This window comes from Salvelinus fontinalis, chromosome 32 (genome assembly GCF_029448725.1).
Source record: "Salvelinus fontinalis isolate EN_2023a chromosome 32, ASM2944872v1, whole genome shotgun sequence".
Lineage (NCBI taxonomy): Eukaryota > Metazoa > Chordata > Actinopteri > Salmoniformes > Salmonidae > Salvelinus > Salvelinus fontinalis.
Window position 1 is genome coordinate 33,657,425 of NC_074696.1, and position 19,408 is coordinate 33,676,832.

Sequence of the window (19,408 nt, forward strand, 5' to 3'; positions counted from 1 at the left end):
AGCAGCAACATGTGAAGATGCGTTTTCTTGGTGCTCCGATCCAGGGCCAACAATTTACTATTAATACCTGACCAATACCATGTTAATTTTGTCACTTTTAATTTGGAATCGAACCCAATTCACTAAATCGGTCTTTTTTTCCTGAAATGTTTTGCCTTTTAATCGTAAAAACTTGAGACAACAACGGCTACGGGCCACAAAGGAGCAGGCCTCTGCTGAAGCCTCGGGCTCACCTGACACGGACTCTGATTTCGCCGACCTAGCCATGGTAATGGCGGCTATCATTACATCTCAACAGACTGTGCTGGCTAAGGTGGAGTTATTATCCACAGACCTATCCGCACAAATAGCTATTACTGCCACCGAGGTCAACATAAAGATTGACTCCGTTAACGAAGATTTGGCGAGACATGACACCCATCTGAATAGCCTGGAAGATGGTTCAAATGTTTACTCCGACAAAGTGGTGACACTGGAAGAGCAAGTCAACCGGCTATCAACAGATGTCGTCAAACTCCCTTCCAATGTTGAGGACCTCGAGTACAGACAGCGCCGGGGGAACGGTCGCATTTTCAGCTTGAGGGACTCTAGACCGTTGGCGGGATGCGGCCTACCCTGTCCATAGCTAAACTGCTACAGGAAATTCTAGGCCTTGATTACGCCCCCACCCTTAACCGTGCCCACAGATGCATATAGTCCGCACCGAAGAATGGGGAGCCACCCAGACCCATAGTAGTTCAATTCCACTACCTTTAGGAGAAGGAGGATGTCTTCTTCCGTAAGGCAGCGCGAGCGGCTCCCATCACCCACGACGGCCAGAATATTAGCATTTACCCGGACTACATGGCGACAGTCATGAAGAAGAGGTAAGCCTTCAACGAGGTCTAGACACCAATTTCGGCATTCTTTACCAGCTGTACTGAAGATCACTACTCCCTCCCGTGAGCAGAAGACATTCTTAGACCCAACCAAGGACAAAGAATACATTGTCTCGCACCTACATCCACAGGAGGACAGGCGACATAATACTAACTAGCCATTGTGGGCTCATACTGTGAACCTGCACTAGCCGTACTAACGCGACCAAGTACAAGGACCAAGTAGTGTATTCATATCTTGATTAGCAACATGCCTCCACACTGCTGCCCCAAATAATGACAATTATTCATCCAGTAACTTAACCTTATGAACAAAGATGGTATGTATAGGGTGACATGTTCTCACAAGGACAATATAGTACATGGCACAATTAGCTTTTACCAACTTGCTGCGGCTATACAGCCACGGTGCTGGGTGTCGCGGTAATAATTAGCCAAGTCGCTACCTAATGCTAGCCACTCTCTTTCCATGCCTTAATAGGATACCAATTTTTTACACTACTACTGGTCAGCAAATATATCTAAATGTGTTTATTGGGTTTCTACATTTGAAAACAAGGATGGCCCAACTTGGGCTATCATGGAGTTACAGTCTCCGGTCTCGCGCCTGTGCTCCCCAATGCCCATGAACCTTGGCACCCATGTTTTGAACCCCATTGTTAAGAACTTCCTTAAAATCTGGTTCCAATTCCAAAGTCACTTTAGCCTTAAACAAGCAAGCGGCGTCTCTCCATTAACATCTAATCATCTCTAACCAACAGATTGACACCGCATTCCAGTTCTGGCATAGGAACGGTCTGGTGTTTTTTGTGACCTATTTGTTGATAACACATTCATCTCATTCGATACTCTGAGGCTTGACCATAACATTCCCAATACCCACTTTTTAGATACCTGCAAACTCGCAGCTTTGCCCTCCAAAAATTCCCTTCATTTCCACTCGAGCCTACTAAGGTGTCCAATCGAGTGGTGCTTAGATTTTAACCCTTATCTGAAGGGCCCAATCTCCAGATTAAATGACATAATACAGAACATTAATCCGCTTTCCTTTGCAAATACAAAATCTGTATGGGAGCAAGACATAGGTGGCAAGCTACCCAATGATATATGGCAACAAAGTGTTGAGCGTATCCACACATAATTTTGCATAAGGCATGGGCTTATTCAGTTTAAGGTTTTGCACTGTCTCCATTACTCAAATGACAGATTGGCAAAAATAGACCCAAATGTTGACCCCAAGTGTATGAGATGCCACCAGAGTCCAGCGACTGTGGGACACATGTTCTGGTCATGCACTGCTGCTGTTTATTATCTATGCATAGTCACTTTACCCCTACCTACATGTACAAATTACCTCGACTAACCTGTACCCCCACACATTGTCTTCGTACTGGTACCACCTGTATATAGCCTCGTTATTTTATTGTGCTACTTTTAATTATTTTTGAGTTTAGTTTATTTGTTAAATATTTTCTAAACTCTTTCTTGATCTGCATTGTTGGTTAAGGGCTTGTATAAGTAAGCATTTCACGGTAAAGTCTACCTGTTGTATTTGGCGCATGTGACAAATAAAATTTGACTTGAAGTACTAAGCCAGTGCAACCTTACACCTAATGCCAACCTAGATGTCGTAACCCCAAATACTAAGCAAAGTCTGGTATCAACTGCCTCCATCCAAGACATTCTGCTGTGGAAATCAAACTCACTCATGAAAGTGCTATCTGGAAAGCCCCATTGCTAACCTGCTCAGATCCAGGACCTCCGTGCCAAAGCTGCGCTTCAATCCTACGGAGCTCCGCAGTCCTCCCTTCCAGCCTCTCTTTGTCCTCCACCGCCTCCGGAGAGATCCCCTTGGCGAGTGAGCTCCTGGGGGTCTGCTGCTCCTCTTCCTCCTCAGATTGGGTCTGCATGGCCGAGGTTGTCTCGCGGGCGCTCTTAGAGATTCGGGCCAATTCGCTCTGCTGGGCAAACTCCACCGACATCTGAACTATGACCTAGGAGAGATGCGTATGAGGCATCATAGTGGAAAGGTTTAAATTTTAAAAAATTAAGTGAAAGAAAAAGGTTAAATATAAAGTCGATTTTCAACTAAATTTGAAAGACAATTCAATCTAGATAGTACTTAAAGCACTGCTACCCACAAATAAATGCTAAAAGAGCATATTCCTAACAAAAAATGTTGTGCAGCTTAAACGGTATGCTTGGTACATAAGTACTTATGACTACTGTGTGTGTGTTATTTTTAGATGTTCACAGGATTCACTGTGCCCTAGGATACAGTTAGTGCTTTAAACATACAAAGGCTGCTCATTAAAATAACAGCCAAATGTCTGCACTCTAAAAAATTCTCCAAGATTTGTTTTCATGCTTGTTAGTCATTTAAGTCATTCTACAAGAAAAATGTTATACTCTTCAAAGTGCAGTAGGACCTTGTTCAGAAAACGAAAATATTTGTCATCATGAAATCGACTTAAACTATGTAGAAAATCTGAATTGCATACCTACACATATTTAGCCAGACACTGTATGATTGAGCTGTTGTTAGTACATGAAAGCAACAGTTAAGTTTGTCTGTAGCCTTCAATAACTCTTTTTGCGGGGTTTAATAATTGTCCCCGTTCAATATTTCCTGTTTGGCAATCAACTTCTTACCTTAGCTATCTCTTCCTCCACCCTCTCCTGGTGTCTCCTCTCCTCCGCGCTGGGCCCTTCGATAGAGCGGACACCCCCGTTGATGCCCTCTGGATCCTGCTTCACCTGTGACCACACCTCCTCCCACCCCTTCTCTCTCTTTTCCTGCTCCCTCTCATCTCTGAGTCTGGTGAGCTCGGCACAGTGTTGCTCCTTCAGCGCGGCCACCTCCTGGAGGTACTTGTGGTAGAGCGCTCTCCTCAGCGCCTGCAGCTGCGCCGTCAGGCTCATTGACGTTGCCGGCCCGCGTAGCTCCGCACCCAGGCCCACCAACAACGCCTCCTCCTCCACCAGCTAGAGATGAGGGGGAGGAATGGACAGGGAAAAGGACGGGGAAAGGATGGACACAGATAGACAAAAATCAATGCGCCGGAGAGAAACGTGTATGGAAAGAAAAATAGGAGAGAAAAACAGGGATTGAGCAAAAGCCAGATGAGAAAATAGAGGGAAAGATTCAGAGTGTGCCCCCTCACTTTCCCCTTACGCCTCAGCCACCAGCTAGAGATAAATGCACCAATTCTACTTCCTTTGACTCCAAGGCTGATTGACACACACTAATAAATAGATGTCAGACATCCTATAGAGCCGAGTTTCAGTTCGGATAGAGCGCCAGTATGTCCAGCTACAATAGTAAGTCTTTCCTTTTTCTCTGTTTCTGTCTTTCACTCAGTGACTCGTTATTGTGCTATAATGGCGCCTGGTGTTGGTTGCTCCATCAATCTCCCTCCCCTTCTTTTTCTCTTGTCCTTTCCCTCCACCTACTTGTGTTCCCCATCTTTCCGTCCCTCACCGGACATCTCTCCATTTCTCACCCTTTCTTTCTGTATTTTCTTTCTCCCTCTGAGCTGCTCTCTTCTCATGCTTTCGTCTCAGATGTGCGAGACAGCGTCTCACGCTGCTAGACTGGAGAGCAAGGGATGTAGAGGGAGAGAACGAGCGGGTGGTGCAGTGATAGTGAGCGGGAGGCTTGACTGAAATGAACCGGGTCACTCACGCAGATAGAATCATGCAGCCGTAGACTGGAGTACTATATTGCCAACGCTAGAATCCACGCTACGCTAACCATTTACATAACTGGCACCTCGACTCTGAAACTTCCCCTCAGATAAAAATCCATTTGAATGTGGCCAGGGATCTGGGGCAGGTTTTAGCCAAAGGCTGCATTCTCCCCCATCCCCCTCCATCCATCTCTCCTCCCTCATCCTTTGCTCGCAGTGACGGCTAATGGAGTGTCTTAATTCAAATCAGCATTTGGGCTCAGATCGAGGGGAGGTGGTGTGTGATGGGGAAGATTTGGATAGTGAGATGAAGTGAGCAAACCTTTAGTTCCTCTGCATCCTCTTCCTCTGTCCGAAAGCCAAGCTGGGCAGCACTGGACAGGCTGAAAGACAAGTCAGTTCAAAATGTAAGAAATTAGTAGTCTTAAAAGCAAGCACATTAAAAAAAAGACACCTTCACTAGTGAAATGCAGTACCGATAGGTACCGATAACAACTTCAATGTGGTCAAAGAAAGTTTGCTACAGCAGAATTCAATATAAAGACCAAAGACAGTGAAAGGTAAAGGGTAAACAAACATCCGCTATAGTGAATAGCCTACTAGTGAATCTACTAGTATTATCTTTCAACATCTGACTTTTTTAAAGGATGGAATTCATGGTCTGATCTAAGTTCAGTTCATTTCCAACAATCCAGTGTGTGAATTGTACAGGGAACTGCTCTACACCAAATTCTCCTTTGGGATTAGCTAACTGGCACCATTCTATCAATCAACGTCATCATGGGGCATGTTCAGTGGGCTGCAATGTTTTAAACTTTGCAGATAGGAATGTAATGTATAAAACTGACACACGATTAGTAGTAATATGAGGGTTATTCAGATAGAAATGTATCATGTAAAAAAGAAATGCTTATCTGAATGTTCGGTAACCTTACTCTGCCCTAAATAAGCCTTCAGGCTTCGATGCCAAAAGGCTCCAAGTATTAATATAACTTAACAGCAGGGGGCAGTAGTATCATTTAATTATACCCATTAGATTAGAAACTGGTTGGGCAACTGGCGGCCCGCAGGCGACCCCCCCCCCTTTGAAGGCCCTTGGATCAATAATTTTTTAGGGTAGCAAATCAGTTGGGGTCTCAACTTACTGTTTCAAATTACAATAGTAGAATACACAAGGTGCAATTTCTAAATTTGGTTGTGCATGTTGGTACGCAGACCAGAAAGCAACTGCTCCCCATCCCTGTATTAGAATATGGTTTATCATAGTGTAACCTAACAGCAGGTGTAGAAAGACGCTGGGAGCGAAGTCCCCACTTCCGTTTTTCAGGAGAAACGGAAGTTAGGTTGAAAACACTGTATCCCCGAAAACCAGAAACATCTGCTTTCTGCTAACACCCCTAAGGGTGATCATAGTGAGAAAGGACTCTAGGGTAGATGGTAAGCAATACTGTACTCAACTAAAAACCACTCAACTAAAAACCAAAATATCAAAAAATTTGCATGCGTCAACTTGCATGCCCAAAGCATGGAGACTGAGAGCACTCTATTTGTCCAGACTACTTACTGGGTAAACAACAAATGTCATTTTCAAATTTGGGAGAATTATCCCTTCAATTTTCTATTGATATGAAAACACCTTGAGGAGGGCCAAATGGGCAGACGGATGTATATGCTCCTTGCCTAGATCTGTTGAGCAGGAGAAACCCTACTTTTTTGGGTTAGTGGGTTAGTGACTAACATGACTCTAGTGTAATGCTTTTAACCACCATCGTAAATATTTCATAAGCTGGGCTGTTGGCAGATAAGGTATCATTGCTTCACTAGACTCTTCCAATGTTTTACATAAGGATAAAAGGTTAACTCTAAGAAATTAAATTTGCCACTGTCTGGAAGCGTAACTATTGGTTTTATCATACCCTCTAGGGGTTAATAAAATTGATTCAATGCGATTAAATTGCGACAGGATAAGTAAATGGATCTTAATTTTCTATTTAGCCAACATTATATAGGGAATATAGTAGGGAATTATATAGTAGAGAAGATCACTACATAAAAATGTCAAAATCATTTGATTTTCAGATTGGGTGAAATCCAAAGTTGTGCTATATATTCATTGGCTATATCATAGCTAACTTGGAAAATATAAATATTGATACATTTTCCTTTGAAGACAATACGTGTCTACATACACAGGCTCCAATACGATTCGGTGCAAGTCGGTTTGATTAGAGAACGAATCGATGCGATTCAGTTCGATGCAATTCAATGCACTAACATTTGTTGCATAAACACATTCATTTCCATTCTAAAATAAAATTTGCTGCTGATGGAACTCATGAGCTGGATCCGGCTGAGCGTGCGTCTGTGGTGTGTAAATTATGTATGTACTGTGGGGGAATGTATTTGTCCCCCCACTTCAGTTCTGACATCCCCATCAGCCACTGATTAAATAAATGTAATAGAAATTGTAATCTACGTAGTCACCAAAAGTATTTATTTATCATACTGCATACTCAAAGAAATGTTCAAATCTCACCTTTCTAGTAAAAAGTAAAAATAGTTATACATTTAGTTAGACAAGCTCAAGTACACAGTACAAATACTAAATATTTCATGATGTATTTCCAATTCAACAGAAATGTATGAAAAGGCGTGAAATTACTTGCATACTTTCTAAATATAGCATAATCGAATTATAAAATGACTAAGATTTCATCTTTATAACTGTAAAATACATATGTATGTTTAGTGTTAGAGAAAATGTGTATATTTTCTAAAAGGTCTCTTGATCAAAACGTCTGCCCCCATCGCTGTGAATGTCTCAGAGCTCTAGCTTGTTAGGAACTCTCCTTTTGTCTCATAAATAAACTTGTGCGTTTACGACAAACAGAAAGGGTTTGTTTAAATTCTATGAATTATTTAAGATTAATGGCAATAAATCGATCTCTGAATGTACTACCCTGATGAAACCACCCTCTCCTGCTGCACTACAAGATAGATAAATGACTGTCAACACAGTTACATGCAGTTCAACAACGAAGGAGAGGACGCATCAGTTGTCATAAAAGAGAGGTCTTTTCAGAAGGTAGAAAGAATGTAATATGATCAACAACAAAAATGTGAACCGGCCGTCAGTTGGACCTCGGTAGTCAGTTGAACAGTGTTTCCTCCGACACGTTGGTGCGGCTGGCTTCTGGTGTAAGCTGGCGGGTGTTAAGAAGCACGGTTTGGCGGGTCATGTTTCGGAGGACGCATGACTCGACCTTCACCTCCCGAGCCCGTTGGGCAGTTGCAGCAATGAGACAAGAATGAAATTGTAGAGATAAAGGGGGCAAAATCCCCCCCACCCCCCCAATTTTGTATTTTATTAAAAATGACATGGAGCAAACGGACTTAAGAGTCCTGTTTACTGTAGCAGTCTTAACATAACTTACATATTGACCTAAAGGCCTACTTCAATATATATCAATCATTCATGCATTTGTGCAAGTCATCACCCCCCCCTATAGCACACATACATCTTGCCGACGTCTACCTGATGTACACATGATACATCGGGAAGATGTAGTGTTAATTTTACATTTTACCTTTATTTAACTAGGCAAGTCAGTTAAGAACAAATTCTTATTTTCAATGACTGCCTAGGAACAGTGGGTTAACTGCCTTGTTCAGAGGCCGAACAACTGATTTTTACCTTGTCAGCTCAGGGATTCGATCTTGCAACCTTTCGATTACTAGTCCAACTCTCTAACCACTAGTCAACCTGCCGCCCGTGTGGAGAGTGTTTGCACATTGGCAAGATGTCACCGAAACTTCGGCATTACATCGCATTTGCCCTTCAGCCCTGTTTGGATGATGCGTGTCAAAGCGGATAAATATTTTTTTATTTTTTTATTTTTTTACATTTTAGCAGTGGTGTAAAGTACTTAAGTAAAAATACTTTAAAGTACTACTTAAGTTTAACACAATAGAGAATAAAGTCTATATACAGTGTGTGCAAATGAGGTAAGACAAGGGAGATAAGGCAATAAATAGGCCATAGTGGCAAAATAATTACAATTAATCAATTAAACACTGGAGTGATAGATGTGCAGAAGATGAATGTGCAAGGAGAGATACTGGGGTGCAAAGAAATAACAGTATGGGGATGAGGTAGTTGGATGGGCTATTTACAGATGGGCGATGTATAGGTGCAGTGATCTGTGAGCTGCTCTGACAGCTGGTGCTTAAAGCTAGTGAGGGAGATATGAGTCTCCAGCTTCAGTGATTTTTGCAATTCGTTCCAGTCATTGGCAGCAGAGAACTGATAGGAAAGGCGACCAAAGGTGGAATTGGCTTCGGGGGTGATCAGTGAAATATACCTGCTGAAGCGCGTGCTACGTGTGGGTGCTGAAATGGTGACCAGTGAGCTGAGATAAGGCGGGGCATTACCTAGCAAAGACTTATAGATGACCTGGAGCCAGTGGGTTTGGAGACAAATATGAAGCGAGGGCAAGCCATCGATAGCATACAGGTCGCAGTGGTGGGTAGTATATGGGGCTTTGGTGACAAAACAGATGGCACTGTGATAGACTGCATCCAATTTGCTGAGTAGAGTGTTTGAGGCTATTTTGTAAATGACATCGCCGAAGTCAAGGATCAGTAGGATAGTCAGTTTTACAAGGGTATGTTTGGCAGCATGAGTGAAGGATGCTTTGTTGAGAAATAGGAAGCTGATTCTAGATTTAATTTTGGATTGGAGATGCTTAATGTGAGTCTGGAAGGAGAGTTTACAGTCCAACCAGACACCTAGGTAGTTGACCACATATTGTAAGTCAGAACCGTCCAGAAAAGTGATGCTGGACGGACGGGCAGATGCGGGCAACGATCGGTTGAAGAGCATGCATAAAGTTTCAGTTGCATTTAAGAGCAGTTGGAGGCCACGGAAGATGAGTTGTATGGCATTGATGCTCGTCTGGGGGTTAGTTAACACAGTGTCAAAAGAAGTGCCAGAAGAATACAGAATGGTGTCGTCTGCGTAGAGGTGGATCAGTGAATCACCAGCAGCAAGAGCGACATCATTGATGTATACAGATAAAAGAGTCGGCCCGAGAATTGAACCCTGTGGCACCCCCATAGAGACTGCCAGAGGTCCGGACAACAGGCCCTCCGATTTGACACACTGAACTCTGTCTGAGAAGTATTGGTGAACCAGGTGAGGCAGTCATTTGAGAAACCAATGCTGTTGAGCCTGCCGATAAGAATGTGGTGATTGACAGAGTCGAAAGCCTTGGCCATGTCGATGAATACAGCTGCACAGTATTGTCTCTTATCGATGGCGGTTATGATATCGTTTCGGACCTTGAGCGTGGCTGAGGTGCACCCATCACCAGCTCGGAAACCAGATTGCAAAGCGGAGAAGGTACGGTGGGATTCAAAATGGTCGGTGATCTGTTTGTTAACTTGGCTTTTGAAAACCTTAGAAAGGCAGGGTAGGATAGATAAAGGTTTGAAGCAGTTTGGGTCTAGAGTGTCTCCCTCTTTGAAGAGGGGGATGACCGCGGCAGCTTTCCAATCTTTGGGTATCTCAGACGATACGAAAGCGAGGTTGAACAGGCTAGTAATAGGATTTGCAACAATTTTGGCTGATAATTTTAGAAAGAGAGCGTTCAGATTGTCTAGCCCTACTAATTTGTAGGGGGTCCAGATTTTGCAGCTCTTTCAGAACATCCAGATAGCTGATTTGGGTGAAGGAGAAACGGGGGAGGCTTGGGCAAGTTGCTGTGGGGGGTGCATGGCTGTTGACCGGGGTAGGGTAATTCTCAATTATCGTAGATTTATCGGTGGTGACAGAGTTTCCTAGGCTCAGTGCAGTGGGCAGCTGGGAGGAGGTGCTCTTATTCTCCATGGACTTTACAGTGTTCCAGAACTTTTTGGAGCTTGTGCTGCAGGATGCAAATTTCTGTTGGATAAAGCTAGCCTTTGCTTTCTTAACCGCCTGTGTATATTGGTTCCTGACTTCCCTGAAAAGTTGCATATCGCGGGGGCTATTTGATGCTAATGATCAAGGGCAGTCAGGTCTGGAGTGAACCACGGGCTATATCTGTAACTGGTTCTACATTTTTTGAATGGGGCATGCTTTTTTAAGATTGTGAGGAAAGCACTTTTAAAGAATAACCAGGAATCCTCTACTGATGGAATGAGGTCAATATCCTTCCAGGATACCCGGGCCAGGTCGATTAGAAAGGCCTGCTCGCTGAAGTGTTTTAGGGAGCGTTTGACAGTGATGATGGGTGGTCGTTCGACCGCAGACCCATTATGGACGCAAGCAATGAGGCAGTGATCGCTGAGATCCTGATTGAAGACAGCAGAGGTGTATTTGGAGGGCAGGTTGGTTAGGATGATATCTTTGAGGGTGCCTGTGTTTACGTATTTGGGGTTGTACCTGGTAGGTTCATTGATAATTTATGTGAGATTGAGGGCATCAAGCTTAGATTGTAGGATGGCCGGGGTGTTAAGCATGTCCCAGTTTAGGTCACCTAGCAGCACGAGTTCTGAAGATAGACGGGGGGCAATCAATTCACATATGGTGTCCAGGGCACAGCTGGGGGCAGAAGGTGGTCTATAGCAAGCGGAAACGGTGAGAGACTTGTTCCTGGAAAGGTGGATTTTTAAAAGTAGAAGCTCAAATTGTTTGGGCACAGACCTGGATAGTATGACAGAACTCTGCAGGCTCTCTCTGCAGTAGATTGCAACTCCGCCCCCTTTGGCAGTTTTATCTTGTCAGAAAATGTTATAGTTAGGGATGAAAATTTCTGGGGTTTTGGTGGCCTTCCTAAGCTAGGATTCAGACACAGCTAGAACATGCGGGTTGGAAGTGTGCTAAAGCAGTGAATAAAACAAACTTAGGGAAGAGGCTTCTAATGTTAACATGCATGAAACCAAGGATTTTACAGTTACAGAAGTCAACAAATGAGAGGGCCTGGGGAATGGGAGTGGAGCAAGGCACTGCAGGGCCTAGATTAACCTCTACATCACCAGAGGAGGAGTGTGATAAGGGTACGGCTAAGGGCTATAAGAACTGGTCGCCTAGTACGTTCGGAACAGAGAGTAAAAGGAGCCGGTTTCTGGGCGCGGTAGAATAGATTCAATGCATAATGTACAGACAAAGGTATGGTAGGTTGTGAATACAGTTGAGGTAAACCTAGACTTTGAGTGACAATGAGAGAGGTATTGTCTCTCGACATCAATTAAACATAGTTTTTAGGGGAATCTGTACTCCATACATTTTCCTTGACAACCAAAAGTCCTCATTACATTTTGAATGCTTAGCAGGACAGGAAAATTGTGAAATTCACACACTTATCAAGAGAACACATGGTCATCCCTATTGCCTATGGTCTGGCAAACTCACTAAACAAAAATAAATGTATGAGTGTTGGAGTGTGCCCCTGGCAACCCGTACATTTTAAAAACAAGCAAATGGTGCAGTCTGGTTTGCCTAATATATGGAATTTGAAACGATTTATACTTTTACTTTTGATACTTAAAGTATTTGTTTTAAAATATACTTTACTCAAGTTGTATTTTACTGGATGACTCACTTTTACTTGAGTCTATTAAAAAGATATCTATACCTTTACTCAAGCATGACAATTGGGTACTTTTTCCACCGCTGTATTTTAGCAGATGCAACTTACAGTAGTGAGTGCATACATTTCCATTATTTCTTTCCCCCTTCATACTGGTCCCCCGTGGGAACGGACGACCCTGGCATTGCAAGTGCTATGCGCTACCAACTGAGCTACATTTAACAATAAATGAACTGCAACATATCGGCTAAAGCAATTGAATTCAGGAATGAATAAAACCAAGATTGAACTCCTTGGCCTGAATGCCAAGTGTCACGTCTGGAGGAAACCTGGCACCATCCCTACGGTGAAGCATGGTGGTGGCAGCATCATGCTGTGGGGATGTTATTCAGTGGCAGGGACTGGGAGACTAGTGAGGATCGAGGGAAAGATGAACGGAGCATAGTAGAAAGTGATCCTTCATGAAATCCTGCTCCAGGGCGCTTAGGACATCAGACTGGGGCAAAGGTTCACCTTCCAACAGGACAACGACCATAAGCACACAGCCAAGACAATGCAGGAGTGGCTTTAGGAGAAGTCTCTCAATGTCCTTGAGTGGCCCAGCCAGAACCCGGACTTGAACCCGATCGAACATCTCTGAAGACACCTGAAAATAGCTGTGTAGCGATGCTCCCCATCCAACCTGACAGAGTGAGAGGATCTGCAGAGAAGAATGGGAGAAACTCCCCAAATACAGATGTGTCAAGCTTGTAGTGTCATACCCAAGACGACGAGGCTGTAATCGCTGCAAAAAGTACTTCAACAAAGTACTCAGTAAAGGGTCTGAATACTTATGTAAATGAGATTTTTATTTTATTTTTAAATATATATAAATTAGTAAACATTTCTAAAAACCCATTTTTGCTTTGTCATTTTGGTTTATTGTGTATAGAATGGGGGGAAAACAATTGAATACATTTGAGAATAAGGCTGTAACGTAACAAAATGTGGATAAAGTCAAGGGGTCTGAATACTTTCCGAATGCACTGTACATCACTTTACAGTATGTTACATCCCTACTATATACACTGATAATAATTAATACATCAGGAGATAAAAGCTATGCTAATAATAATGGACCCAGGACAGGGTGAGAATAAGACTGAAATCTACTTTCAAAGGATTAAGGAGACAGCTAATACCTTGGCAATTCAAGTGGGCCTGAATGGCAACTGTAGAAGTTCACTGCCTGGTGCTTTCAGGTCACAGTGATCTGATAAGTGCTGCTGCACTCTTTCTATGCATGCACAGACAGACAGATGAGGGAGATGAGCTATGATGAAACTGGCTCTCATGAGGACCGCCACAGGAAAGGAAGACCCAGAGTTACCTGTGCTGCAGAGGATAAGTCCAGTAAGAGTTCCAGAAATTTCAGACCAAATAAATGCTTCAGAGTTCAAATAACAGACACATCTCAAAATCAACTGTTCAGAGGAGACTGCGTGAGTCAGGCCTTCATGGTCGAATTGCTGCAAAGAAACCACTACTAAAGGACACCAATAAGAAGAAGAGATTTTTGGTTCCAACCGCCGTGTCTTTGTGAGACGCAGAGTAGGTGAACGGATGATCTCCACATTTGTGGTTACCACCGTGAAGTATGGAGGTGGTGTGATGGTGCTTTGCTGGTGACACTGGGTGATTTGTGATGGTGTGGGGGTGCTTTGCTGGTGACACTGTCAGGGATATATTTAGAATTCAAGGCACACTTAACCAGCATGGCTACCACAGCATTCTGCAGCGACACGCCATCCCATCTGGTTTGCGCTTAGTGGGACTATCATTTGTTTTTCAACAGGACAATCACCCAACACACCTCCAGGCTGTGTAAGGGGTATTTGACCAAGAAGGAGAGTGATGGAGTGCTGTATCAGATGACCTGGCCTCCACAATCACCCGATAATCACCCGCCCTCATCCCAAACCCGATGGTTTGGGATGAGTCTGACCACAGAGTGAAGGAAAAGCAGCCAACAAGCGCTCAGCATATGTGGGAACTCCTTCAAGACTGTTGGAAAAACATTACTCATGAAGCTGGTTGAGAGAATGCCAAAAGTGTGCAAAGCTGTCATCAAGGCAAAGGGTGACTACTTTGAAGAATGTACAAAATAGTAAAAATTAAGAAAAACCCTTGAATGAGTAGGTGTGTCCAAACGTTTGACTGGTACTTGTGAGTGATAAATGGCAGATCTAATAAACAGGCTCTGCCCTCGCACTAAAATGGCCACCCCAACATGAACTACAGATCCCCAGAAGCAAGGGGAACGCTCAGAAGGTGGGGCCGACCCACAGATCGGTTTACCATTCTCAGACGGACGGGCTGGTTGAGAAATTCAACCGCACCCTGAAGTCAATGCTCAGGAAGGTAATCGATAAGGATGGGAAAAACTGTGATTTCATGTTGCCGTATCTGATGTTAACCATTAGACAGATTCCCCAAGCCTCGCTGGGGTTTTCACCCTTTGAGCTGGTATATGGGAGGCATCCCCAGGTAATCTTAGACATCGCCTGGGAAACCTGGGAGCCCCAACCAACCCTTTATACTAGTGTTATAGAGAACGTCGCGGCAATGCCAGACAGGATAGCCACAGTCACACCCATCATGTGGGTGCACATGAGGCAAGCACAAGAGCACCAGCGGCACACTTATAACCGGCAGGCTACCCTGCGGGAATTTCAACCGGGATATAAGATGTTAGTGCTGGTCCCCACGGTAGAGTGTAAACTACTAGCCACATAGAAAGGACCATATGACGTGCTGGAGAGAATAGGATTAGTTCATTATTGGATCTGACAGCCAGGTCGTCGGCCCCCGGGAACAGATCTATCACATAAACCTGTTAAAAGCATGCACAGAGAAATACCAATTGTCACGTACCCCACACCCACTCAGGAGGCAGCCACTGTGTATGTTTCACCTACTCTGTCCCCAGCACAAGTACAGGAAGTAAAGACTCTGATCCAGAAAAACAGATGTGTTTTCAGGGACACCAGGCCGAATTGAGGTTACGGCTCATGATATTGTTTCCCTACCAGGGAGAAAAGTGAGCATGAGGCCATATTGGGTACCCGAGGATCGACGAGCCGCGATTAGAGCAGAGATAGAAAATGTTGGCAGTTGGAGTAGTCGAAGAGTCACATAGTGAGTGGTCTAGCCCAATTGTGATGATCTCCAAGCCCGATGGGTCTTTGCAGTTTTGTAATGATTTTCGGAAGGTAAATGAAATCTCCCAAGTTTGATGCCTACCACATGCCCCGAGTAGATGAACTGTTGGAGAAAATTGGTCAAATTCAGTACATTACAACCCTGCACCTAGCCGAAGGTTACTACCAAATTCATCTGACTCCCAGAGCCAAAGAAAGACAGCCTTTGCAACCCCTGATGGTTTGTATCAATACACAGTCATGCCATTCGGCTTACACAGGGCCCCAGCCAACTTTCAACGGACCAGGTCCTAAATCTGCACAGAGCTTACGCTGCAGCCTATTTAAATGACATGACGGATATACAGCACAGATTGGGAATCCCACTTACCCAGGGTACAGGCAGTGCTAGACGCCCTTAGGAAAGCAGGGCTCACGGCAAACCCTGCCAAGTGTTGTGGGGTTAGAGGAAACCGAGTATATGGGAAGAGGGTTCATCAAACCCAAACTTAAGGTCGAGGCAATTAGAAGATGGCCAAAACCAGGAAATAAGAAGCAGGTTCGAGCCTTCCTAGGGTTGGCCGGTTACTTCCGGAAGGTCATCCCAAATTATGCCATAGTGGCCACCCCACTCACCGACATTACATTTACATTTAAGTCATTTAGCAGACGCTCTTATCCAGAGCGACTTACAAATTGGTGCATTCACCTTATGATATCCAGTGGAACAGCCACTTTACAATAGTGCATCTAAATCTTTTAAGGGGGGGGGGGGGGGGGTTAGAAGGATTACTTTATCCTATCCTAGGTATTCCTTAAAGAGGTGGGGCTTCAGGTGTCTCCGGAAGGTGGTGATTGACTCCGCTGTCCTGGCGTCGTGAGGGAGTTTGTTCCACCATTGGGGTGACAGAGCAGCGAACAGTTTTGACTGACATGACGAGTGTCAGAGGGTCAAACATGCTAAAATGGAATGAAAAGGCAACTAAATCATTTAGAACATTACAGGAGGCTCCCTGCTGTAATCCAGTGCTGGTGGTACCAGACTTTGAGCGCGAGTTCATTGTTCAGACGGATACGTCAGAGGTTGGCTTGGGAGCCATGCTCTCCCAAGAGGTAGATGGGGTGGGAAAGTTGGAACCACGGGAGGCCAACTATTCGGTACTGAGAAAGAGACTGTGGCAGTAAAGTGGGCTCTAGAAAGCCTGAAATACTACCTGCTAACGCGCCACTTCACTCTACTCAGTGACCATGCCCCACTCACCTGGATGCATAGGGCTAAAGAGAAGAACGGTCGGGTGATGTGGTGGTTTTTGAGTCTCCAACCATTTCACTTAAAACAAAGAGCAGGGAAGGAAATGGGAAATGTGGATGGATTGTCACGCATGCACGCCTATTTTGCTGCGGTAGCCCGACCTAGGGGGTGCTCAGCATATGTGTGAACTCTTGGAAACTGTTGGAAAAGATTTCCTCATGAAGATGGTTGAGAAAATGCCAAGAGTGTGCAAAGCTGTCATCAAGGCAAAGGGTGGCTACTTCGAAGAATTTTAAATATAAAATATATTTTGATTTGTTTAACACTTGTTTGATTACTACATGATTCCATGTGTTATTTCATAGTTTTGATGTCTTCACTATTACTCTAAAATAGTAAAAATAAAAGAAAAATCCTTGAATGAGTAGGTGTATCCAAACTTTGTACTGGTACTTGTGGCAAAGAAGGGGGCCGAGTGATAAATGGCAGATATGTGAGGGCAGAACTAATAAACGGGCTCTGCCCTCGCACTAAAATGGCCATCCCGAAAAGAACTACAGATCACAAAATCGCTGACCGCCAAAAACTACAATCCCCTGAAGAGAGAGAGGAAGGGGCTGGGGGATCTGTGAACCATAGAGAAAGAGAAAGTAACAATATATATTAGCTGGTTTATACCGTATATGACCTGGACTGTTTGGACTTACCTGTTGGCGTTTGGACTAGAGGTCGACCGATTTCAAGTTTTCATAACTATCGGTAATCACATTTTTAGACGCCGATTACATTGCAATCTACAAGGAGACTGCGTGGCAGGCTGACCACCTGTTACGCAAGTGCAGCAAGGAGCCAAGGTAAGTTGCAGGCTAGCATTAAACTTAACTTGTAAAAAAACCAATCAATCTTAACATAATCACTAGTTAACTACACATAGTTAATGACATTACTAGTTTAACTAGCTTGTCCTGCGTTGCATATAATCAATGGGGTGCCTGTTAATTAATCATCGAATCACAGCCTACTTCGCCAAACGGTTGATGTTTTAACGAAAGCGCCTTTGCGAAAAAAGCACAATCGTTGCACCAATGAACCTAACCATAAACATTAATGCCTTTCTTAAAATCAATCCACAAGTACATTTTTTTTTTTTTAAACCTGCATATTTAGTTAAAAGAAATGCATGTTAGCACGCAATATTAACTAGGGAAATTGTGTCGCTTCTCTTGCGTTCAGTGCAAGCAGAGTCATGGTATATGCAGAAGTTTGGGCCGCCTGGCTCTTTGCCGACTGTGTGAAGACCATTTCTTCCTAACAAAGGCCGTAATTCATTTGCCAGAATTTTACATAATTATGACATAACATTGAAGGTTGTGCAACGTAGCAGCAATATTTAGACTTAGAGATGCCACCCGTGTTAGATAAAATACGGAATGGTTCTGTATTTCACTGAAAGAATAAACGTTTTGTTTTCGAAAATGATAGTTTCCGGATTTGACCATACTTAACGCTCGTATTTCTGTGTGTTTATTATGTTATAATTAAGTCTATGATTTGATATTTGATAGAGCAGTTTGAGCGGTGGTAAGCAGCAGCAGGCTCATAAGCATTCATTCAAACAGCACTTTCCTGCATTTGCCAGCAGCTCTTCGCAATGCTTGAAGCACATCGCTGTTTATGACTTCAAGCCTATCAACTCCCAAGATTAAGGTGGCAATACTATAGTGCCTATAAGAACATCCAATAGTCATAGGTATATGAAATATAAATGGTAGAGAGAAAGTCCAATAATTCCTATAATAATTACAACATAAAACTTCTTAACTGGAAATATTGAAGACTCATGTTAAAAGGAAACACCGGCTTTCATATGTTCTAATGTTCTGAGCAAGAACTTAAACGTTAGCTTTTTTACATGGCACATATTGCACTTTTACTTTCTTCTCCAACACTTTGTTTTTGCATTATTTAAACCAAATTACAAGTCATTATTTATTTGAGACTAAATTGATTTTATTTATGTATTATATTAAGTTAAAATAAGAGTTCATTCAGTATTGTTGTAATTGTCATTATTGCAAATATAAAAATATCTATTTTTAAAAATTGTTTTAAAAAATGGACGATTAATCGTTATCGGCTTTTTTTTGGTCCTCCAATCGGTATCGGCGTTGAAAAATCATAATCGGTCGACCTCTAGTTTGGACCTGGACATACAGAGAACCCGATTCATGTACCGAACCCTGCAATCCTTGACCACGCCTGCAGCCTGGGCGGACCAGGACGGAGAAACCAACATACAGGTAACTGTACTGTCCTGCTCGAAATTTGTCCTGTTCGATTTTGGTGACGGTCTCCACTTAATTTGTGACAAACTCTCCTAACCTTGAAGAGGTTTGTCACATACTGTAATACCCATGAGGTGTTCGTGGACTAAGCAATTCATATGTTGACTTGGATTCCATGAAGTTGGATTTAGTTTGAGCTCAATTATTTGTGTTTATGGGCAATGTGAAAGGGTTGATGGTGATCTATTGAGAGGCTACTCAGACTCCTTGCTCCGGCCACACCCACAGACAGTCTCTTCTCCGGAATGAGTCTGGATCTGTGTACCTCCCCGACCATTCACCAAATGTGAACACATTCAGGGCCATCTGATTGGTCCAGAAACCAATAGGTTGGACCAGAGCCAAAACACATGTGGGTAAAGCGGAGGGTTGAAAATGTGTCATTGACTTTGATACTCTGATTGGTTAGAGACGAGCTTCTCATCACCAAAAACATCTTCAATGATGGCTTCCTCAGACTAAAGTATGTAGCGAATGACAGAGCAGGGGTCTAA

General features: G+C 43.4%; 1 protein-coding gene across 6 annotated transcripts in view; it reads right to left on the reverse strand.

Moving 5' to 3' along the window:
• Positions 1-19,408, reverse strand: part of LOC129831125 (A-kinase anchor protein 9-like) — a 118,492-nt gene that overhangs the window by 51,603 nt on the left and 47,481 nt on the right. For all 6 annotated transcript variants that reach the window (XM_055894196.1, XM_055894194.1, XM_055894195.1 and 3 more), the window contains 3 exons: positions 4,890-4,950; positions 3,531-3,863; positions 2,621-2,872 (listed from right to left, as the gene is read on the reverse strand). In XM_055894196.1, coding sequence (XP_055750171.1) covers positions 2,621-2,872; positions 3,531-3,863; positions 4,890-4,950 — 646 coding nt within the window. The remainder of the gene's footprint in view (positions 1-2,620; positions 2,873-3,530; positions 3,864-4,889; positions 4,951-19,408) is intronic.